The 23,772-nt window shown below is 41.5% G+C and overlaps 2 protein-coding genes across 15 annotated transcripts in view; both read right to left on the bottom strand.

Moving 5' to 3' along the window:
- Nucleotides 1-95: 95 nt before the first annotated feature.
- LOC123501467 (FK506-binding protein 15-like) lies at nt 96-9,781 on the bottom strand. Of its 7 annotated transcripts, XR_006673640.1 has the most exons (16): nt 9,660-9,781; nt 9,079-9,343; nt 8,503-8,613; nt 8,212-8,337; nt 7,728-7,872; nt 7,338-7,430; nt 6,493-6,639; nt 6,146-6,259; nt 5,819-6,026; nt 5,413-5,576; nt 4,982-5,308; nt 4,489-4,679; nt 3,980-4,133; nt 3,419-3,586; nt 2,656-3,155; nt 96-2,056 (listed from the first exon to the last, which is right to left on the bottom strand). XR_006673640.1 is itself a non-coding variant. In XM_045250303.1 (15 exons), exons 1-15 carry the CDS (start codon nt 9,126-9,128, stop codon nt 2,032-2,034), a joined length of 2,190 nt encoding a protein of 729 aa, XP_045106238.1. In that variant the 5' UTR covers nt 9,129-9,643; the 3' UTR covers nt 96-2,031. The 7 variants fall into 7 exon arrangements, 2 of the variants coding, with proteins under 2 accessions (XP_045106238.1, XP_045106239.1); XR_006673639.1 differs by having other exon boundaries at nt 9,079-9,781; XR_006673642.1 differs by having other exon boundaries at nt 8,503-8,598; nt 9,079-9,781.
- Nucleotides 9,782-10,232: 451 nt separating this feature from the next.
- LOC123501470 (protein spinster-like) overlaps nt 10,233-23,772 on the bottom strand; it is a 29,139-nt gene continuing 15,599 nt past the window's right edge. For 3 of the 8 annotated variants that reach the window (XM_045250318.1, XM_045250317.1, XM_045250316.1), the window contains exons 4-12: nt 23,628-23,772; nt 23,152-23,376; nt 22,859-22,990; nt 22,523-22,612; nt 21,485-21,656; nt 20,987-21,085; nt 20,144-20,317; nt 19,568-19,685; nt 16,141-17,788 (exon numbers count right to left, since the gene is read on the bottom strand). The exon at nt 23,628-23,772 is cut by the window's right edge and continues 7 nt beyond it. In XM_045250318.1, coding sequence (XP_045106253.1) covers nt 17,646-17,788; nt 19,568-19,685; nt 20,144-20,317; nt 20,987-21,085; nt 21,485-21,656; nt 22,523-22,612; nt 22,859-22,990; nt 23,152-23,376; nt 23,628-23,772 — 1,298 coding nt within the window. In that variant the 3' untranslated portion in view covers nt 16,141-17,645. Of the gene's footprint in view, nt 10,748-12,450; nt 12,678-16,140; nt 17,789-19,567; nt 19,686-20,143; nt 20,318-20,986; nt 21,086-21,484; nt 21,657-22,522; nt 22,613-22,858; nt 22,991-23,151; nt 23,377-23,627 lie in introns of those variants that run through there. The other 5 variants (XR_006673649.1, XR_006673645.1, XR_006673647.1 and 2 more) reach the window with 4 other exon arrangements.

Genomic DNA, 23,772 nt, shown 5'->3' with positions numbered 1-23,772 from the left:
TGCTGTGGTGACAGGAGTGCACTGATCTGCCTGCCTGGTAGAGGCAGGAAGTGGATGGGAGGTAAAGGTGCTGCAATACAAAAATACTATACACAATAATTTTTTGTTGTTTATCATTAAATGTACAAAACTACATTAAACAGTAAACAAAATACTTTTGGATTGACCCAACAACTAATACTTGTGAGCCAGGAATGCTTTGCTTAGTGTGCTGTACTTCATGATGCTCTCTGAAACACACACCATGATCCCACAAATCCTTACCAATGAAATAAATATGAAACATGACAATCTCCCCTCGTGATGCAAAGGAAACAAAGTACCACATCAGTAGCACCTGCCAATGTTGGTATGTGGATACTGAAAAAGTAAAAAATAAAAACTGAATACATAACAATAATCAAGAAAATATGACTATTGCACTGAGGAAAGACATTGAATAAATCTTTTAGTTTTTCAAACTCAAAATTTGGCACTTTATCAAAACCAAATATATTGGATATGTATGTAGCCAATCAATTAACAATTTACCTTAATAAGAAAAAAATGTCAATAAACTAATAATTCAAATTACTGTGGAGCCGATTAAAATGTACCAAGACAAAATTAATCACCTTTTCCTAATTCCTACTAAAATTTGGATTGTTCTGAATCAATGATGCGCACCGACCTGACCGCTGCAGCTATAGGTGAACACTGCAGTCCATCTTGTATGACAATTTGTGACACCTAATAAACAAAACAACAATGCATCAAATTCATACAAATTCTAGCAACAATATAACAAGATGACAATATGACGATAATGATTATAGTAAGATGATACTTATTTGGTTTCTTAAAACTTAAAATGATTGACTAGCTAACTTAATGTCTGTCTAATCTTAACAGATCATAAAGTCTGATTGTTGAAAGGCAGGGTATCCTATCCATGTATTACGCATGAAGAAAATATGTAATCTAATTTTGGGAAGGGAACAACAGATGGATGTCTTTATCCTTATTGTAGATGATTTTATCCCACAGCCTATCAAATATCACATTCTAATGTCATATGAGACATTCAGATCTAGCAAAATAGTAGAGAGGAACTGAAAACTGATATAGATACCTCTATGAAACAGAAATATTAATAGTCCCTTCAATTTTTCCTTGAAGTAAACTCGGCAAAAGGTGGAGCACGATGGAAACTCCAGACCACTTGTATAACATGATCCCAATCTCAATCATTTCCATATGCCGCATAACTGACACCTCACTACCTGAAGAGCACTGCAGCAGGAAAAAGCACGGCTAAGGCTGCACATGGAATGGCTTCTTTCTTTGCATCTTTGTAATCAGATCATTATGTGAGTGACATGTCCTCTCCTTCATGATGAGTGAAAGACTTGTGGGGAGTGATCATGGAAATGATGCACAATGAGAGGAGGGACAATAAGATATGCAAATGTTCAAACTTCCATGAATGGGAAACTTTATCCTGAAGATCAAATGGAAGGACTTGTTTACTGTTCCCTGGTCAATGCTCTCCTGCGTAAAACTGTAGCACCTAACACTCTGTAACCATGACATCGGAGGGTAGACAGAGAAACTGTACACTGTGGTGATGAACCCCTGGGTGAAGCATAATGACTCTCACCACTTTGGTTTAGTAAGACAGTTTGATGCTGTCATGTTTCTACACAATCTTCATCTGTAGACATTACCAATCTATACTAATCTTACTGTTACCAGATGAATTAATTATTTTCATCCTTCTTTCTGCATAGCAACAATAATCACACAAGCTAAATACCTTAAAAAAAGAATTAATGTTACATTAAAATATCAACAAGCCGGGCAACAACAGCCCAGAATGAGGACACACACAGCACAGCAAGGCAACAGCTCATATTTCATTACTGCCGAGCCTCTGCCACACCTGGGACTAAATCAATGATTTAATATTTGAGCAATGATGAGCTACTGGCCAGGCCACTCAGAAGACACTCTTGAGCACTGCAGGACATGAGGTGTGTGGACAAAACACCTTCACCACCTTGCTTCTACTCCTGCTCTGAAAACAAAATATTCAGTATAAGATTTGTGCATGCTTTAGGTTTTACCCTCACCAATTGCTATGTCTTCAGATAGCAATATGAACAGTTGTTCAAAACAGTAATGTTATATCAAATCTTTCAGACAAAAAATTCAGTTTTGGTCAACTATCTCATCCATCACAGCCCTGAGTCTTCTTAGCCTTAGCTGAACTTTTCATATCAAGCAGTTTATTGGTCCACATAGATATTTCTATCTGACTTGCATCTATGAAATTCACTAGTAGACTTGGTGGCATTACTACATGAACTAACCATTGGTCTTGGTGAGGTGCTGCAGATACCAGGAAGAAGGTACAGTGAACTAGAAGCTGGTGATAAGGGATGCAACAAACACTAATGAAAATACAGTGAACTAAAACAAGGTCCCAAAAAAGGTGCTGCAGGTGATATGGCAAGAACACAGTGAATTGAAAAGTAGTTCCAAGTGGAGGTGCAGATAGTAATAACAGGGCAGTGAACTAAACATAACTAGTGGAGGTGCAAACAGGTCACTTTTTTGGCAGGGTCAGCATGACAGGAGTGAGGACATGCACACCAAAGGCCAACACTCACTCACCCTTTCTCTTCATCACTGGTTCATCTTTCCTTACAACATTTCATTCTTAAAGTCTGCCACTTCCTCCTCTCTCTCTCCTCCTTATGTTGCTTTCCTTCCTAATCATCTGCCTCTGGTGTCTCCTCTGCCTCCTCCAACCACAAGGAAGTTGGTTCCTTTAAATCCTCATCCTCTTTTTCATTGGTGTTAATTAATTTGTTTTCTTTCAGGTTCAGGGACTCAATTTCAAGTGTGGTTTGTATTTCTGTTGGCTTCTCCTTCTCCTTCTCCTCCTCCTCCTTTTCCTTCCACCTCTCCTCCCTGGCAAAGTCTTCATAAATATCCTCACCTGGATCACTTTCTCCACTCCTGACCTCCACATTATGGCTTTCCGTGTTCTCTCTTTTCTCATCCTCTTCATGCTGTGTTTGTTCCTCTCCACTTCCTTCTTCCTCTTCTGCTGCTGTTTCCTCCACCCCCACTATCTCCTCAAAGTTTTCAACAAAAGTGGAATAAGCCACCTGAGAAGAGTAAGGAATATAAGAGTAAATTCTGCTCTTTGGAAAGGATGTGTAATGTTTCCATCTTCCAGCAACACAAGCAAGACAGATTTTACTTTCAAATCTTTATCATCTAGTTTTGAAAATCATGAAAACACTGAAAGTCGACAGGATACGGCAAGACATTCAAGAGATAGTAGGTAAATTCTGGTTAGCCTTGACTCTCCTGCTACTACAAGACCAAATGGATTAATACAAAATGAGACACATTAGCGACAGCTCACCTGCAGGCCAGACTTCACAGTGCGCAGGACCTCAGGCCGAGAATGTTGCTCCTCCTCACTGAAGGTGTCAGACAGGTGACGGAACAGGCCAGAAAGGGTTGACTTGACCAGTGACCTCACCTGCTCTGCCATCAGGCCCTGCTTGTCCTCTTCCTCACTGTTTCCTTCCTAAAGACATGATATAAGATGGTCACACACACACACACACACACACACACACACACACACACACACACACACACACACACAAATAAAATGATAATTGCTTCAGACACACATATGATATTCTCAGGTAATCATACACTTAAACATACATATGAACACACACATAAATAAAAGAACAATCAATCAAAATTTTGTCACCAATTAAAAAGATGTAAGGGCAAACAAAAAGATTAAATAGTACAGCAAAATTCATAAACACATACATAAATTAAATTAAGCAAAAACATCAGTAAAATCAGCACATGTCGCCAGTTTGAGGAGGAGCAACCCTGCCCCATGACAGCCACTCCTGCAGAAGGTAAGGCACACATCAGCCAAGCACCAGCAATGGCTCACCTCAGCCTCTGTTTGGGTGTCCTTTTCTAGTTGCTCCTTCACTGGTTCTTCTTTGTCTTTTAAGTCTTCAGCACTTTCTTCCTGCTTATCTTCCTCCTCCTCCTTCCTTTGTTCAGCTTCTCTCCTCAGCAATTCCCTCTTCTCCTCCAGAAGTCTGAGAATGAAAAGGACCAAGTGAAAGATAAAGACAGACAGACAGAAAGACATAGGATAGGCAGACAGACATCTTGATCTACAGATTCTTACATAATAAAAAGGGTAAAAATATTAGCTTTCTCTCTCTTTGCTTGCAATCACTGAACAGAACCAACAAACATTCAAGTAGTGTTTAAAACTGACTCAATGCATCAAGACAACACAGGATAATATTTTCTTGTAACTTAAGCTCACATTTCTCTTAATCACTTGTTCAAATTCATCCTCTGCTTTTAATATGATAATAAATTCACACCACCTCTCTTTCTTTCTCTCTCTCTCTCTCCATTTCTAACCCTCCTCCTTTCTCTTACTCAGCATTCATGGTCAGGAGTGAAGCACAAGACGTCTGACTCTCACAAAGCTTCCTCTCCAGGGCCTCCACCTCTCCCCGCAGCCTCTCATTGTGTGCCACCAGGCCACCTGCCAGGGCCATCAGCGCCTCAGGATCACTGGGAGCTGGGGAGCCAGAGCCACAGGAGCCTCCTGCCTCAACCTTATCCACCTGCAGGATGGGAGAATATATCAGGAAGTGCACTAAAAGGAAACAGGGTGATGGATGTTATGGAATAGGTATTAACACAAGTATATAGAATCTCATTTTCATTACTGTATCCCTATTTTTTCTACAATTATCTTCTATTTCTAACTTGCTCATATTCATTTAATCTCAACCATTGTCTTCTTTCCTCCCACTCTGGTTATCTAGTTATCACTAAATCACCATAGTATTCAATCTTAATTGTACTATTATCTATCTTTTCTCTTTCTACCTTCTTACATCCATTCCTCTTTTGGTCCCTGTACCTTGGTCAGCAGCAGATCAACCTTGTCTGAGATCCTGGCCACTGATGTCCCAAGCTGACAGATGCTGAGTGCCAGGGTGGAGTCCAGTGCTGGGGAGTGTGTCTGGTGCTGATGAGGCACTGTGGGAACGAAGACTGGAGAGGCAGCAGCAATAGCGGTGGGAGGGACAGACATACATGTAGAAGTAAGCAGAGCAGAGGAGGAAGTAGTAGTAGGAGCAGAGACAATAGTGGAGGTGGACGACTCGGGAATCTGGGTAGAAGGTGTAGGAGTGGCAGCAGGAATTGATACCTCTTCTACTGATGGTTCTTGCATCTCCACGGCAGCCTGAGAAAGATTGGTATGTCACTCTATACAATGAATGAATAACTTAATGACTCAAACTTCTGTCTAAACCACATAAATACCACAACATTTGGAAAGATCACTACCTCGCCAGTCCCCTCGGAGGACTGTGGCACCTTGGCACTGGGCAGTGGAGGGAAGAGTGGAGTGCCAAGCTGAGCCATGCGAGACACCAGTGCGGCCTTCCTGCTTGCCTCCCTGTCCTCCTGAGCATTGTGGCCTTGTGACTCAGCAGTGTCTCCATTCTGACCTGTTATGAAAGGTTTGTGTGCTCAGTTCAGTGTTCATAATCTTGTAGTCTTGATATGAAAAAGTTCAGAAGACATATTTTATGTATTTGTAATTCATCCATCCTCTGTGATGGGTAGAAAGAACGTTGTTACCTAATTCCCTTTGACTGAGAAAACCCTTCCCTGACGACATATCCAAAGTCACTTCAAGGATAAAAAAATGCAAACACTACAAACAAAAGTCAACAAGAAAGCAACAAACCTGTAAAATTTGGTGATGTAGTAAGAGGTGCATCCTGGGAAGTGACTGTCTGTTGTTGTTGTTGTGTAGCAAGACTGGTGTTGTTACTGACTGGGGGTGGTGTTGACCCTGCTGCTGGCGGTGGCTTGTCCTTGCTCCCTTTGGTTTTTACTTTCAAGACTGTTATGTTGTGGAATGTTGTTGGAGGCAACCACTTACCATCCCTTTGCTGCAAGAGGAAGAAAAAGAAACATCTCTCTCTCTCTCTCTCTCTCATATATTGTATATAATTCCACTTGTGGTACATCCAACAATGATGGCATGACACCCTCTCTCTGTCTGTCTCACCTTGGGAAGGAAGATCAGCCTGTGGGAGTCCACTGTTGCCCCCGCCAGGTAGCTCTCCCACCCACCTTCTGCAGCTGAGCTCACAGTCACCTTCATGCCGTTCACATTCTCAATCTACAACAAAGAGAGCTCACTTTCATCACCAAGCTTATGTGAAGTGAAGAGTTAAGAGAATTACCACTGCTATCACTTTCATCTCTAAGCTTATATGAAGTGAGGAGTGGCTATCAATGCAAGTCATGTTGAAAGTAAAGTTTGCTTCCACATATTTACTACAGTAGTAGCAGATAAATACACCAGCTTGAAAAAAATTATATATGCATGTAGTCAAAGGTGGAGCTACTCACCACTTCTCCCTTGAGGGCAGCAGAGGTAATGGTGTGGGTGCTGCAGTGAACTTTGGCCACGTCCCCCTCACTCAGCGCATGGCCCTTGCCCACACACAGGTCCTGGTGCGAAGGACCACTGCCGGTGACGGCTCGGTAGATGGCCAGCTGATAAAAGCAATGCATTCATCAAGAGAAGACTGGATCACCATGGAATGCAGACAGTACTAGTACAGTAAGCCCTCATTATACGATACATATGTGTTCCTAAAAACCTTACCGTATACCAAACCCATTATAACATGTAATAACAGGGGATGTGTTCCAGCACGTCGAAAGTCACCCCTACAGACATGAAAATACATGAAAATAGTCATATAAAAAATGTAAAGTACTGCACAAAAGAAATAAACAGAAAATGTTTTTATTTACCTTTCACTCGCCACGTATCCTATCAGATGATGTCCCTTCCAAGGCTAAGGGACAGTAGGGATTTTAGCCCTTACTCATAATATCCATAACAAAAATGCTGTTAGGATTTCAGTTGTGTTCAGTGGGAAATGTGGGAAGAGACGGTGGCCGTGTGGCGTGGTGGCGCTACAGTATGGTGTAAACAAAACATGAGCGGATATCGTATCTGTGAATTTTTCTTACCATAAATAGAATCGAGGGTAGTAATTACTAAACACCATAACTTTGAATTTATCGGATAACGAAGTACCGTATAAGGAGGACTTACTGTATAGTTTTCTTCAGGTCCTGAATAGGATAAGTAAATAAGCACACACATACACACTCAAATAATGTGCTTGACTCAATCCTGTACAAAAATATAAATAGGTTCATATAAATAGGTAAACATATACCTGTGTCACCAAATCTTCAATTCGCTGTGCCTCTCCCAGCAGTGTGAGGGACTTGCCGTGAGCTGTCACTCTCAGAGTGGAGCACTCCAGTACCTGGGGAGCAAGACAGCATAGCAGGGCATCAGTGATGTTCAAAAGTCAGTCAGTGATCACAGTTACACAAAACATGATATTATGATCCTGTCACTATTATGAGCACTTGTCCTCATCATGTGTATGCAAAAGCCTGATTAATATGCTTAGTACTTAAATTACTAATTCATCCATTTATCACCACAACAAGTTCATGTACTGGTGCAAACAGCTGGAATAGAAACAAATGAAGACTAAACTATTAATAGAAAGATCAAAGGAACAGGAGACAATAAATTACAGAAGAAACTACCACACCTCCAGAAGTAGATGTGAGTCAATAGCAGCTCTCCACAGCTCGCCTTTGTCCTGCACCACCATCACCAGGATGAAACTCCTCCTCACAGCATTACCCACCACCTGGCAGCTCACTGCCGTCCTGGCTGCTCTGCTCCTCTCTGCCCTGGAGGCCGTTACACAAGAGAACTCAGTTCACACTAATAGACATGCAAGTTTCTTTACCTTTACACCTCTGACCACTACGAATTATCAAACCTAATAGAATGTTAAGGTGCAAGGTTAGAGCGTAGTCTTGGAAAACATCATTCACATTTCAAGCTTTTCGTTGCCTCTTCTTTTATCTTTGATCAGTAAAATCTTGTACATTTGGGGCAGCTCACGTATCTAGTGTCATATTGTGAATTTACTGTAAAGTTACTGTGAGAGATTTGATTCATTACAGATTACCATTAGGTTATAAAATTAACTGATGGAGATAAGATGGGAGGGCAGCAGTAGGTACCCTTGAGGTAGCAGACTGAGGTGCACGTCAAGCAGAACCTCCTGGCCGTCCTTGGAGGCTTGTCCAGTGCCAGATGAGGCAGATGAATTGCTCCTGCCTGGCCGTGGCTGCTTAGGCGCCACAAACCTGAAGCAACAAAATAGCTACTGCATCTATAAATCCTAAAAGACAAAGTATTACTCTTAACTCATGAAATTTGTGCAGCAAACTCTTACAATCTCTGGTGGGTGGTCTGGTTCACACATAGCTTGTAAGGTGACCAGCAACAGACATGAGATTAACAAAGTGTACCTGAAATTAGTGGAGAGGTCAGCATGGTGGCCTGTGCCTCCTCCGCTGCTGCCGCTTATCTCCTCAGGGTTGAAGAGCATGGCCAAGCGGCGGCTGCTGTTGAGCAGGTTACTGCATGAATGTCAGGCACAACCTCATTAATTCCATAAATCCTTAAGAGTAACCTTTTTTGACACTTTGCATTAGGAATATTACAATGATTAATGTTTACTATCAGTCCTTGTCAATAGCGCATGACACGACTGCATGTTATAGTGGTATACTCACTGTACTTCACTACAATAAAGTTCTTTTCTGTGTGTGCTTGGCTATTATTGACTCAGAGTAATGGTTTTGAAAATCAACACATTTCATCAAAAATAGTTAGATGAGGCCCAAATTAGATGATATTAACTTAGGTTAAGTTTAATTTTAGGTTTAGGTCAGCTTAAATTAAGTTTGTTTTGGTTTGGTTGGTCAGGGATACCAAATTCGACCATTTCGCATTTCCTGAAAAGTCTAAGGAGACAATCGGCCATATTTGACAAACGAAGGATAAACAAATGTTTACTATTACAACTACGTCTACAATTTTACCTTGAGGTGGTGGGAATGAAGTAATCATCATCGTCATCCACTGAAAGCATCACGTAGGAGGGCAAAGCACGCTGGACTTGAGAGGGAAAGAAGAGTGACTCCCTGTGATGTTATTCCACCTGTGTCAGCCTGGTGTTGTGTTACTGCACTCCTCGTAACACACCAGCCACCATCCCTCCCTCACAGCACATCAGACAGGAAGCAAAACATCCACTCAGAGCAAGTCATCCAATGGAGCAGCCTTCAAACACACACACACACACACCTGTCAGGAGATGCAACAAGAGAACATAAGAACACACACACGACTGACGAAACTCAAACACTGGCCTGCTTGTTTCCTGTGTGTCTAGTCGCTGTTGTAATAGTTGTATGCCTCGCAGCCAAGCAAGTCTGGGGCACCTGTGGCTTCCTGGAGCTGTGTCACCGCCCTCACCTCCCTCGTGACATGACCACAGGCGAGTCACAAAACAAATGCGCGCACCATCATTCCCAGGACCCTTAATGTGCTATTTTTGGATTCATCACGCCCTTGAGCCATTCCCCAGCGCTCCACCACACGCAGGACTATCAACCAACACACCTGGTAGAATGATTAAGGTTTGAATAATCTAAAAACAAATTGCTGTCCCGTTTGAATCAGCACTGTAGCCAACCACCACGCTGATTCTGCAGACTGACACACGCCCCTCACACAGCCGGCCAGCTGATCGCACCTCGTGACGTACTACTGGTGCACCCGGGCCCTTTAAACGCGGGATTCTCCTCAACCTGTCACTACAACCGTGAAAATACCTTTAACCCCTTCAGTGCTGGAACACATTTTCACCTTGAGATTTGTGTACGATTAGACCATTTTATTGACATTAGGGAGGCTCTATGGAGATTAGGTTAATGGCCACACTCGTCACTTTTAGTCCCTATTTTCTGAAGCTGCATCAAATTACCAAATAGTAATATGGAAACGCATCATGGTACTCAAGGGGTTAAAACATTATCTCCTTTCAACTAAATCCTTTGGAAAGAAATAAAGAAGTATGGTAGACTGGATCAAGTCTCTCTCTCTCTCTCTCTCTCTCTCTCTCATGCTTTTGGAATCCTGCCACTACCAACACCATTAGTAATATTGGAGAATGATGGTAATAAATGTTGCATTGTACCAATATACTTCATTTTATTAAGAGGCCATCCCCATAGCATTGTGTATAATCCTGTAATAAATTAACAGGAGTATACACAATATGTACAGTTCTCTCTCAGCTCAAACAGATGATGGTTCAGATATATCAGTTGAAATAGATGTGGTGTATCATGACTGACTGAAAGCACCACAGTCACCGCCAGTCAATCAATGAACTCTTATATAAGCATTACATTTTGGACCACAGATTATTAGTCTCATGATACAGAATCCTGGTTAAACTATTACTGGAAACAAAGCCTGAGCACCATAATGATCTCACCTAGAACCAACAAAACTGCCACTATAATCCATAAAAAATATAGCACATAAAACAATAATAATAAATACTAGACAGATAAACCAATAACCTCCACCAAAGTCGATTCAATGTACAAACGGCTTGACAGTGGTTCCTTCATATGAGAATGGACAGAATAAGCTTAACTCATACACACATACACACACACACACACACACACACACACAAAATGGAGTATACAGTGAAGATCCCAGGAAATGGCAGAGGCTATGAATGGATGCTTTCAGAAGGTATTCACAAAGGAGACTGCTTTTGACAAACCACTGGTAATGGAACAGAAAGGGATTATGAAGGAGTTTCAAGTAACGGTGGAGGAGATCAAGAACATGATGGGGAGTTTAGAAGTGAGAAAAGCTGTGGGACCTGATGGGGTATCAGGATGGATTTTAAGAGAATGCAGGGAGCAATTGGCAGAAAAAGTTTGTGAAGTAATTGATGCCTCATTAAGGGAAGGTGTAGTGCCCCAAGACTGGAAAAGAGCTAACATTGTCCCAATCTATAAATCAGGTAACAAGAGAGACCCATTGAACTATAGACCAGTGTCACTTACAAGTGTGGTAGCTAAGATGTGTGAGAGGGTGGTGAAGACTAGATGGACAGACTTCTTGGAGAAAAATGACATACTTTGTGAGTGTCAATTTGGTTTTAGGAAAGGGCGTTCATGCACGACAAACCTGATATGTTACTATTCGAGGGTGATAGATGTAATACAGGAAAGAGATGGTTGGGCTGATGGAATATATCTGGATTTAAAAAAGGCCTTTGATAAGGTACCACACCAGAGACTGATCTGGAAACTTGAAATGGTAGGAGGAGTGCATGGCAGTTTACTAAAATGGATGGAAGACTTTTGGTAGGAAGAGAAATGAGAACAATAATTAAGGACAGACCATCAGAATGGGGATTGGTGGAGAGTGGAGTTCCACAGGGATCAGTGTTGGCACCAGTAATGTTCGCAGTCTACATAAATGACATGGTGGATGGGGTGTCCAGTTATGTGAGCCTATTTGCAGACGATGCAAAATTGTTAAGAAAAGTGAGATGTGACAAAGATTGCGAACTACTCCAGGAAGACTTGGACAGAATATGGAAATGGAGCTGTACATGGCAAATGGAGTTCAACACGACAAAATGCAAGAAAATAGAGTTTGGCAAGAGTGAAAGAAGAATCAGGAGTATGTACAAGATAGGAAATGAAGACATAAAACCAGTCATGAAGAAAAAGACCTTGGGGTGACAATTACCAATGACCTATCGCCAGAGAGACATATAAACAAAATAATTGGAGAAGTATTGAACTTATTGAGGAACATAAGAGTGGCGTTCAGATATCTAGATGAAGAAATGATGAAGAAAATAATTACTGCAATGATAAGACCGAGGCTTGAATATGCAACAATACAGTGGGCTCCGAACTTAAAGAAACACATAAGGAAACTAGAGAAAGTACAGAGGGCTGCAACGAAAATGGTGCCTGACTTAAGAGATTTGACTTATGAAGACAGACTGAAAAGAATGCAACTTCCAACCCTGGAAAACAGAAGAGAAAGGGGAGACCTGATAGCAATATACAGAGTGATGATTGGCATGGAAAAATGGATAGGGAAGATCTGTGTATGTGGAATGGAAGAATGTCGAGAGGGCATGGGAAAAACTAAAATGGCCACTTATAGGAGAGATGTGAAAAATATAGCTTCCCTCATAGAAGGGTGGAAGCATGGAATAGTTTAGACGTGGAAGTGGTCAACGCAAGGAATATTCATGATTTTAAGAAAAAGCTGGACATTAATAGATATGGAGACGGGACAACACGAGCATAGCTCTTTTCCCGTATGTTACAATTAGGTAAATACAATTAGGTAAATACACACACTGAACCATCATCAAGTTACAGCTAGGTACACTTAAATTAAATCAGGAGATAAATACTGCTGCAGGAGGTAGGTTATGCATAAGGTGAGGTAGAGGTAGGTGTTTTACTGGAGGTGTCATTCTGTCCCTCCTGGCTCTCTGTCATCCCTCCATTGACACAGCCTTCCGCCACAGTCCCTGTATATGCCGGGCGACTGCCACCCCTGCCATCTACTTCCTCTTCACCTGGGCACATGAGAGAGAGAGAGAGAGAGAGAGAGAGAGAGAGAGAGAGAGAGAGAGAGAGAGAGAGAGAGAGAGAGAGAGAGAGAGAGAGAGAGAGAGAGAGAGAGAGAGAGAGAGAGAGAGAGAGAGAGAGAGAGAGTTAATATAAGCAAACAAAACTCCACTTATTTATCACTGGAGACACTGAATAAAAAATATACACATCTACATACAGTTAAGCATGTGCTTGTTATTATTATAAGACAATACAGGAAATAATATGTATAAGTATAAAAAAATCAACATATAGCCACTAGCTCCTTATCATTACCTCTTTTTATGCTCTTTTTTGCTCCTCCCTCTACTCTATCTTTAATCTCTCACATCCGCTGACTTTGCATTGTGTCAGTACCTAGACAAGTTCCAGAGAGACAACTCCGTGACACAACTGCAGAGGTTGTATTGATGTCTGTGGTGAAGGCAAGGCTTTGAAAGGTTAGGTACTTAGGTGTTGGTTATTGTTTTTGAAATGATGGCTGTAAATGACTGACTGAGTAACTGAGATGTTGTGTCATAAGTCTCTAAATGACTGAATGATTGATAGTACAGAGATTTATGTGTTGGGTGAGTGAATTAATGATGAGATAATTAATGTTCTGCGTGACTGACTAATTAAGAAACCTATGTATTGACTGAATGAATGATTAGTGACTGCCTGGCTGATCGAGGAAATAAAATATAACAGTTCATGATGAAGGCAACAAGTAAACAGAAGGATGATGTAAACAAATAAAGCATGTACACTAATGTACAGTATATATAGAGAGTACAGAAAATACACAAATGAATGAATAAAAAAAACCCTAAGCACTCATAAGAGATGATGAGTAAAAAGCAATATCAGATCCACACATAAACAAACAGTTGTATTTCTCATGTCACAGTGAAAAGAGTGATGGTTTTGAGAACAATGAGTGTAGAATGCCAGTGTTCAAATCCCACAAGGTATTTTTTATCCCAAACACAAGATGAGGGATGCTTGGGCTGGATGGCTGGCTTGATGACTTGCTGACTGACTGACTGACTGACTGGATGGTTTGTTGGTTGGTTGGTGGTAGGTTGCAATGAATAAATGCATATACAACATAATTTAGCTTTATTCTCACATCTATAATACAACACAACCGTTTCCCAGGGTAGGACAACGGAACACTCACACACACACACACACACACACACACACACTATGTACACAATGCATTGCCATGACATACAAAACTTGTGGATGGACTTGGAAACACCCGCAAAGAAGCACTTATGTATGTGAATGTATGTATGATTACGTGATGAGTGTGTGAGTGAGTGTGTCTGTATGAGAATGTTTATAAGTGTAGATGTGTTTATACTACTGAGTTAAGGTCCTCACCACAGTATACAGCATTCATGACCTCCCATCTGTTAACCTCTTGGACTGAGTTAAGAGATCCTACAGTGAAGTGTATGGGTAAACCTGGGGATGTTTATACACCACACATTCTATTCTATGGTTCACAGAGGATGGGAACTGATCAATACTGTGGGGACTTTGCTATCTGAGTGTGGTGTGAACTACAGAAAGGAAAGTGTGTGTGTGTGTGTGTGTGTGTAATTCACCTCGGTCGCCTGCTGGTCACCCAGCCAGTCTTCCCCATTATGGAGCGAGCTAAGAGCTCATAGACCGATCTTCGGGTAGGACTGAGACCACAACACACTCCACACACCGGGAAAGCGAAGTCACAACCCCTCGAGTTACATCCCGTACCTATTTACTGCTAGGTGAACAGGGGCTACACATTAAGAGGCTTGCTCATTTGCCTCGCCGCCTCCGGGATTCGAACCCGAACCCTCTCGAGTGTGAGTTGAGCGTGCTAACCACTACACTATGCAGTGTGTGTGTGTGTGTGTGTGTGTGTGTGTAATTCACTGTTTGATCTGCTGCAGCCTCTGCCGAGACAGCCAGACGTTACCCTACGGAACGAGCTCAGAGCTCATTATTTCCGATCTTGGGATAGATCTGAGACCAGGCACACACCACACACCGGGACAACAAGGTCACAACTCCTCGATTTACATCCCGTACCTACTCACTGCTAGGTGAACAGGGGCTACACGTGAAAGGAGACACACCCAAATATCTCCACCCGGCCGAATCGAACCCGGTCATCTGGCTTGTGAAGCCAGCGCTCTAACCACTGAGCTACCGGGCCGTGTGTGTGTGTGTGTGTGTGTGTGTGTGTGTGTGTGTGTGTGTGTGTGTGTGTGTGTGTGTTTCAATATGAGTGCAAATCAATATCTTTTGCATGTATCATGGATTATTTGATATTTTCAAGAAAACGTTAATTGCCAAACAATTCCTAACTATATAAACATTAAAAAAGTACACACTGAAACTCCACACATGCTCATTTCCCAACCATTCAAAGCAGTGAGTGGTAGAACACATGATTTTGTATGCAGATGAACATTAATGCATGAAATGACTGCGATAATGATGAACGTAATGATGAATATGGTCATAGTGATGATTCTCTCCCTGTGTACATATGGTAAAAATTCTGCCAACACATAAATACTAGTCAATGCCTCTCACTACCTTCCCTAAATTTACATACATACATGCACACACACACACACACACACACACACACACACACACACACACACACAAGGCATGTAAGGCATCAACAGCTAGGAATGACAACAATCAATAATGCTGGCAAGAAATTACAGAAGTGTGTATGCATCAATGATTCATATACACATATGCATGCGCACATACGCACGCGCGTGCGCACACACACACACACACACACAGGCACAACAGTAGGAGGTAACAGTTCACGATTCTTTCACATATGTGAAGCAAATCTTTCACAGAATTCAACCAACCTACATTTTTTTGAATACTTTCATTAAAGATCTTGTGGGCCCCTGAGAATGTTTACAAAATATACTAAACATTCATATTTTATATTACTAGATAGACAAGGTCCTCTCTTTGTCAAGTTTTGCATGTTGTACGTACGTTACATGCATGGTAATGAAAGGTAATGTTCACAGGTCTTGTTCCCTCGTCAGGATTACTTTCAAAGGCCACAGAAATGGTCAATCAGTTTCTCATCAGTGCTTTTTTACTCTATTGATGAAACATGATCCTTGATAAAGATGAATCTTGGTTAGAATTATGAACACTTTTGAGAAATCTAATGACTTCAACTTAGAGCCTGCTGAAAGTGGTCACATTAACAACATTTAGGGATGTGGTCTTAAAGGTCACCAAGGTCAGGATCCTGCTTACAACTAGTGTAGTATCTTTCACTGCAAGCCCAAAGTTTACTTCAGTACAAGTCTACAGACATACTGTCTTAGTGGCAACACAACATAAGTTCATGACCTTTAATAACTTTTCTAATGACTGTTTTTCTCTTACTGTTTCCTCTAATTCTAATTTGCAAAGGCTTACTGTTGTTCCTTTCTGTCAACATCACCACAAACACAGACTTTCAGGTCTGAGTCACATTTACAAAGAATGATTTCCTCTGACTTACTTGTTCCTCTATTTCTATGATTTATAAATACTTTTGTTCCCTTTTGCCAACATTATTATTAACAGTCACCATCATGCATTTCTTACACCTCATTGTTCTTCTATTGCTACAGTTTCTACTAAGACCTTTTTTTTTTTTTTTTTCTTCATTCGGTATTATCACTGTTCACAATCACAAGTTACCTTACAGCTCTTTGACAACACCTCAGTGACAAGCTTCTCTAAGTCACACACTTGGCCCTCCATGTTCTTGTCACACTACCACAGCAAACTAAGGGCAACAGTGGTGACATGAGGATATATGCCACCCAACTCTAAAACAAGTGCATTTTCAACACAATTCAAAGTTAAAAGGAAAACCTACTATTCTGAGCAGTAAGACTTTATATGCCAGACATGTGGCTGTTGTGTACATGACATGCCTTTTCCCTGTGTGTGTTGACTGAAGAGAAACATTACCTCTTTTATGCTTTCATGAAAACTGCATCTTGGAGAGAGAGAGAGAGAGAGAGAGAGAGAGAGAGAGAGAGAGAGAGAGAGAGAGAGAGAGAGAGAGAGAGAGAGAGAGAGAGAGAGAGAGAGAGAGAGAGAGAGAGAGAGAGAGAGAGAGAAGTCTCTACAGGCAACTTAGTCTAATTGTATCTAAGGAATAAACCCATGCTACTCTAGAAAGAAAATATCAGTTCACATATTTAGCTGGTCATGACATATTATATCTCTACACTGATGGAAGTAAGAAGTGTGACAATACTGACACTCCTAACTGGCAAATGATGAGTTGACTGAGGCACTGAGGCATTGGCAGCCAACCCTTACATGCGTACAATGTCTCCCAGTTGCCTTTCCTTCAACAACTCCCTCCCTCTCAGTAACATCGTTCCTTGTTCCTCTTCTCGTTCATTACAATGTGAACAATTAAGTCATAAATTACGGTAGAAAATTTTCATTATACAAGTAAGTATTTCGATTTACAGAAAAGTAAGATCACACCCATGGAATCTTGCCGTGTGTGTGTGTGTGTGTGTGTGTGTGTGTGTGTGTGTGTGTGTGTGTGTGTGTGTGTGTGTGTGTGTGTGTGTGTGTGTGTGTGTGTGTCTCTTGGCAAGTATCAGGCACTCAAGCAAACTATCCCATCATGAGATCTGTGTGTTAATATGAGTGGGAGTGCTTGTACTAGCTGCCTCCCTACACCCCTACACTGAGATGGTGGTCATCCTTCAACCAACAACACTGGTACAATCTGATAGGCAGCATTGGACAGCCTGCCCATCACTTGCCACACTATCACAGATGCTGGTGAGGGTGTGGGAGGGTGGCAGGCATCTTTGGAACTGAGATGAGACATGGCAGGTTTGGGTAGGTGTGGTGATGAGGGGGGCAGGGCAGGTGTGTTCCTAGGAGACTCAGGTGAGTAAGCTTTGAATTTGAGCCTTGTCCTCCGACTCTTCCTCTTCTTCAGGTGAGTCGCCAGGAGAGGCGAGGCTTCTGCTGCTGTTGCTGCTCGCTGTGCTTTCTGTGGTGCTGGGTTCCCTCTCTGGTGCTGCGCCTGTAGACCAGACACACTACTGTCACCTCTCTCTCTCTCTCTCTCTCTCTCTCTCTCTCTCTCTTTTCTTTCTTTCTATCTCACATCACCTTCCATTTCCCTTCTCTCTTTCTCTCCCTTTCCTCTCATGTACACCATCCTCTCTTTCTCTCTCTCTGTTACAGAAAGAAGCCCTAACACCAGCCATCCACTCATTACATTGCAGTTTTCAAGGTACAGTGAGTAACTATGCTGTCTTCCCAGCAGTGCCCAGCAACAACTGATACTGTGAAGCAAAATGTATGACAATAAAGTTCTATAAAAATTCTGAGCAAAACTGTACACTTGGGAAAGCAGCTGTGTCACTGAGTGTACACTGTGTGGTGCAGGGAAGTGAAGGCAAGGCACACTGTTAATAGCCTTTGTGCTAACTCATGATCAAGCTCCTCTGTTTCCATCCTTATGCTGCTTCTTTGCATTCACCTGATCAATAAGTCACACTCCCATTTTTTCCTTGATACATAGAGATGGCCATCATGAGACCCATAAATCAGTCACTTGTGGTTGGGAGCAGGACTTACTGATCATGGTACTCTCTATCTAGATAACACTCCTGTCATTCCTTCTCACATATGCAGCAGGAGTGAGGTGACTTGCCCTGTGATCTCAACATGCTACACTGACAAGGTGCGACAGATGGAAACATGCAGTAGTGGAGGCTCAGTCAGTGATGTGATATAAACTCCCAGTAAAAGAGCCATGCAGTAGTAGTATACATAATATTGCCAAAGGAAGCATTGCAAAAATATAGAATGTCACTGAAAATTTGACAAAATCAATCAATAAATATATAACAAGCATTAAGAAATCAGGAAAAAATCAGAGCCCAAGCAAAATTGTAGATAATCATAACAACCAGAAAAAAAAGGTTAAAAATTAGACATAATGACAAAAGAGTGTAAGCAGAAAATTAAAAATAGAAACACTAATAGAAAAAATAGAAATCAGCAGTGTCTCCAAAAGTACAATGTATGGCGAACCACGGCCAAGATAACACCGCAACACACACCAAAAAACAAGGCAGCATTAGGGAAGCATGCAACCATGCAGGAACAATTAAGCAGTGAGGTGCCACATAACACCACTCCCTCAGGTCACAACAAGTAATAACATAACTTCATCCTGTCTCACTTAACAATGTATTCCCAACTCCCAATAACATTGTCCAAGCTTTGCACGTTTCCCAATCGCTCATGGTGTTTGTCAATGAATCATGTGAGAAACAACACACTCAGGAATCACAATCATGTCTCCCCAGCTTTGTACTGTTTTCCAATTGTTTTATCACAGGTGAGTCAGTATGGTGTGTGTCTATGATGAGTGTGGGTAAGATAAGCATTGTGAAGCAGGCAGGTAAATGTGTCAGGTTCATGCAGGAAAGATGTAGAGACAGGTGGTGTTTGTTAAGTAAAAGCATAATTGTGTGAGGTTGTTAATATGATGAATTAGTAGCTTTGCTTCTCCTGGTTTGAAAATCAGACTTAACAAGCAAAGAAATAAATCATGTAGGGATATAAAATCAAGTACATAATAGACACACATGCACACACACACACACTTTGACACACTCACACACACACACACACACACACACACACACACACACACACACACACACACAATGACACTAACATAGACACACAGATACACACACAGTACATACAACTTTGAAATATGTAAATACAAGTGAATTTCAATTGACGAGTTGTACTGATTAAACAAGAATATCCAGCCACTCACCTGCAATGATGCGGTCACACCTGGCCTTGTCCTCGGCGATGTAGCAAGAGTTCCAGAAGAAGAAGACGGCGCCGAAGATGTTGACAATGCAGCACAAGAACAACGCGTACTGCTTTGACTGCAATGGTTACAACGGCAATGGTCAGTAACAACAACAACAACAACAACTACTACTACTACTACTAACCTAACCTAACCACTACTATTCTTGTTCAGTTTTAGTCAGGGAATGTTTCAGGGATCCACTCATTAGCTCCACAGAAAAGGTGATTACAGACAACAGCTAATAAGAAACAAGCATTAGTCTGACATCACAGCTAGTGTGAGTGACCTTGACCAAACAGAATGAATACAAAAATATAAAGAAATGAAGAAGAAACGTATGAAATAAATGCACAACAAATATAAATAAAGAAAGAAATAATAACTCCTGCTTATATACACATGTCATCTCAACACCTCAGCCTTCATACAAACCCTTCAAAATTACTGTACACCACACAACAATGACCAATCACACCAAACAGTAAAACACTCCCTATAGACACAGAAGCAAAAACCTGATCACTCCCTCACCTTAAACTCAATATAGTCATTGTTGAGGTCTGGCGCTGGGGTGGTGGTGGTGGTATTGAAAGTGTCCAGGGTGGTGAGGTCAGATGAGGTAAAGTTGGCGATGTCGTAATCCTCCGGGGCAAGGTAAGATGTGCTTCCATTTACTTTTATGTAAGGCTTGAATGCATCGGCGACCTGTGACGGGGACGAGACGAGTTAAGGAGGAGGAGTATTAGGGGAGAACGCGCGCGCATGTGTGTGTGTTTCAATGTTTGATCTGCTGCAGTCTCTGACGAGACAGCCAGACGTTACCCTACGGAATGAGCTCAGAGCTCATTATTTCCGCTCTTCAGATAGGCCTGAGACCAGGCACACACCACACACCGGGACAACAAGGTCACAACTCCTCGATTTACATCCTGTACCTACTCACTGCTAGGTGAAAAGGGCTACACGTGAAAGGAGACACACCCAAATATCTCCACCCGGCCGGGAATCGAACCCGGTCCTCTGGCTTGTGAAGCCAGCGCTCTAACCACTGAGCTACCGTGTGTGTGTGTGTGTGTGTGTGTGTGTGTGTGTGTGTGTGTGTGTGTGTGTGTGTGTGTGTGTGTGTGTGTGTGGAGATTAAGTATGAAAAACGTACCTATAAAAGAATAATATGTTTTCTCCTCTATCTTTAAACTTTATCTTATTGTTGCATCCATATCTCTTTCCCTCCATATAGATATTTCCTCCTCTCATTCCTCCTCCTTCCAAGTGAACCTAAGTTGTCTCTATCCTCCATTCCTGTTTCATTCATTCTATCATATCCCTGGCCTGCCTCCCTGCTCTCTCTCTCTCTCTCTGCACCATCTCACTTACCACACCAATGAGAGATGGGCTGCCAGCATCACCAAGGGCGTGGGAAAAGAGGATCTGGAAGGCTTCAGCGGATGACCTCCTAGTGGGGATCACAATGTACTGCAAGGGAGGAGTGACTAGATGAGGTAACCAGGATAAAAATGAGGAGAAAAGATGAGGTTTACAAGATTGACTCATGATTAAGAAGACAAATACATGGAAGCGTGACTCAAATATATGGAACAGAGTAGATATATAAATACAAACACAGCTTCTTTGGTTTCTTGTGTGTTTTCTAGTGTATGTATGGTGAAAGTTATCTAGTTTTGCATGATCTTAAGTTAGAATAGACCAGTCTGATATATATAAACAGTAAGAAAGAAAGAAAGAAAGAAAGAAAGAAAGAAAGAAAGAAAAAAGCTGTATAGATTTTTAAAGGTTGTTAGTTAACTACATATATCCTTCCTCAGGTTAACTTAAATGTAAACAAACCATCAAACAAGACACACACACACTCACCAAAACAATATCAGACACCACAGCCCAGTTTAAGTTGAGGAACACTTGGCCAAAGAACACCACAATATATGAACCGATGGTGTTCCACTCAGCCAGCACCATTGCACCAAGGATCAGAGGAACGGAGAACAGCAAGCCAAGGCCGCACACCAGGGGGTCCGCATAGGGCAGTCTGTGGGAGGCAAAAGAGAGAGAAAAGGAGTCAGAAGGTAAGGGAGCCATAGAAAGTAAGGCCAAACTAGTAATCAGAATTAGTTTGCCTGATTTTAACCTCTTCAGTAACATGACATGTTTTCATATTCATTCTGCTTACTATTTGGTGATTTTTTTTACAGTTTCAGAAGCTTATGTAGAGATCAAAATAGTGAAGACCCTGGCCATTAATTTTCTAACTTCCAAAGACTCATCCTAATGTTAATAAAATCCTCTAATCATACCCAAAACTCAAGGTAAAAATGCATCCGAGTACTGAAGGGGTTAAAGGGAGGCAGTGAGAGAGAGGGAGTTAAAAGGTAAGGGGGTGATAGAAAGTAAGGCCAGACAAGTAATCAGAATGAGTTTGTATGATTTTTGGGGAAGAGATGAGAGAACTGTTTATTATTTTCTGAGGTAGAACTGTTAGCAAGATTTTTAAGGAAGACAAGAAAAGACCTGTTACCATCATATATGAGAGAGGAGAAGACCAGTTTGCATGAGTTTTGAATGAAGGAAGAAAAAAAAAAAAAAAATATATATATATATATATATATATATATATATATATATATATATATATATATATATATATATATATATATATATATATATATATATATATATATATATATATATATATATATATATATATATATATATATATATATATATATATATATATATATATATATATATATATATATATATATATATATATATATATATATATATATATATATATATATATATACTCAAGACAAGAAGAAAAAAACCTTATACCCAAGACTAGCAAATACAAATCACAGGACAGACTGAAGAAACACAGCCCTCGATGATACTCACTTGACACGCAGCTTCTGGCCTGCGAAGGAGCCCAGTGGTACCCCAAGGAGACCTGCTGACATGGCAATTGCTCCAAACACAAACGACACACTGAAAAAAGAAGGACTTGTCACATCTTACCCACATCAATACCAACTCCTTCAACTCATTGGCTTGTTTATAAACTGATTTTATTCTCCCACACACCTCTCACTTGTTCTAAAATATCGACTTTCAAAAACTATCCTTTCTTACCACAAAGTATTCTATTTCTAAATGTAATGCAGTGTCTAAATTCCTCCTATCCTCCTGAATGTATTGTCTTATTCATGATTACAGCAGCAAGCAATGACTTACTCATCTGCCTTGGCATTGGGGTGGTCCTGCACCATCACACCCAGCTTGGTGAAGATAGGGCCCCAGAACGCCAGTGCCCCAGCCACGAAGGTCACGCAGGTGAAGGCCAGAGTGGAGAGGACAAAACTCTTGCTGTGAGGGGAAACATGTGGGTTAGATTGAGTTGTGCTGGGTTAGGTATAAGAGGAAATTCATGAACTGAGTGATTGATTAAATGACTGCTTGCTTGATCAACTTGCTGATTGTTTTAATCAACTGACCAACTAACCAACACACAAAGACTGCCTGCTTACTTTAAGAACAAATAACGGAGGTCACTGAGGAAGGAGGTGGCCTGGAGGTGCTGGCCTCCCTCACTGCTGCCCCTGGGTGGGTCGTGCACCAGGAACAGGATGAGTGCCAGTGCCAGGAGACCCATCACGGGTGTCACACGGAGGCCCCACCGCCACGCCTCCCAGTCTGTCTCACCCACCCTGGCAAGCTCTGTCACTTCTGCCCCTATGATGTACCCCAGGCCACTGTGATGGACCAAGAACACCAGGAATACAGATTAATGCTACAAATAAGTGCAACAGTTTAATAGATGCTAGCGTAAGTCATAGGAAGGCTTTAGCATTTTCATGAAACTAGCAACAGAAGAACAAGAACTCACCATTAATAAAAAAAAAAACACGAGTCTGATTAATCCTCTACTCAGTCTTTCAAACCTAACAGTGTAGCAGAGCACTGAGGCATCTGAGGGCCAACCACCAGCCACTCATGTCCTCACCTGCCGACAGGGATGGCGAAGTAGAAGACGGCCAGCATCTTGGACCTGGTGTCACTGACAAAGAGGTCTGAGATGATGGTGGGGGCGATAGTGGAGTAGCTTGCCTCACCCACACCCACCAGGCACCGGAACAGCAGGAACAAAG

Source organism: Portunus trituberculatus, chromosome 9 (genome assembly GCF_017591435.1).
Source record: "Portunus trituberculatus isolate SZX2019 chromosome 9, ASM1759143v1, whole genome shotgun sequence".
NCBI classification, from domain to species: Eukaryota; Metazoa; Arthropoda; class Malacostraca; order Decapoda; family Portunidae; genus Portunus; species Portunus trituberculatus.
This window is presented reverse-complemented; position numbering and strand designations above follow the sequence as displayed.

Bases quoted from the DNA above. Each gene is read 5' to 3' on its own strand.
- LOC123501467 (XM_045250303.1), bottom strand. From the start codon at position 9,128: ATGCTTTCAGTGGATGACGATGATGATTACTTCATTCCCACCACCTCA. The intron at 7,873-8,211 runs GTACCTACTGCT...AACGGCCTCCAG, and splicing joins CTCAGTCTGCTACCTCAAGG to GGCAGAGAGGAGCAGAGCAG. The intron at 4,134-4,488 runs GTAAGAGAAAGG...TTTCATTCTCAG, and splicing joins CTCCTGACCATGAATGCTGA to ACTTCTGGAGGAGAAGAGGG.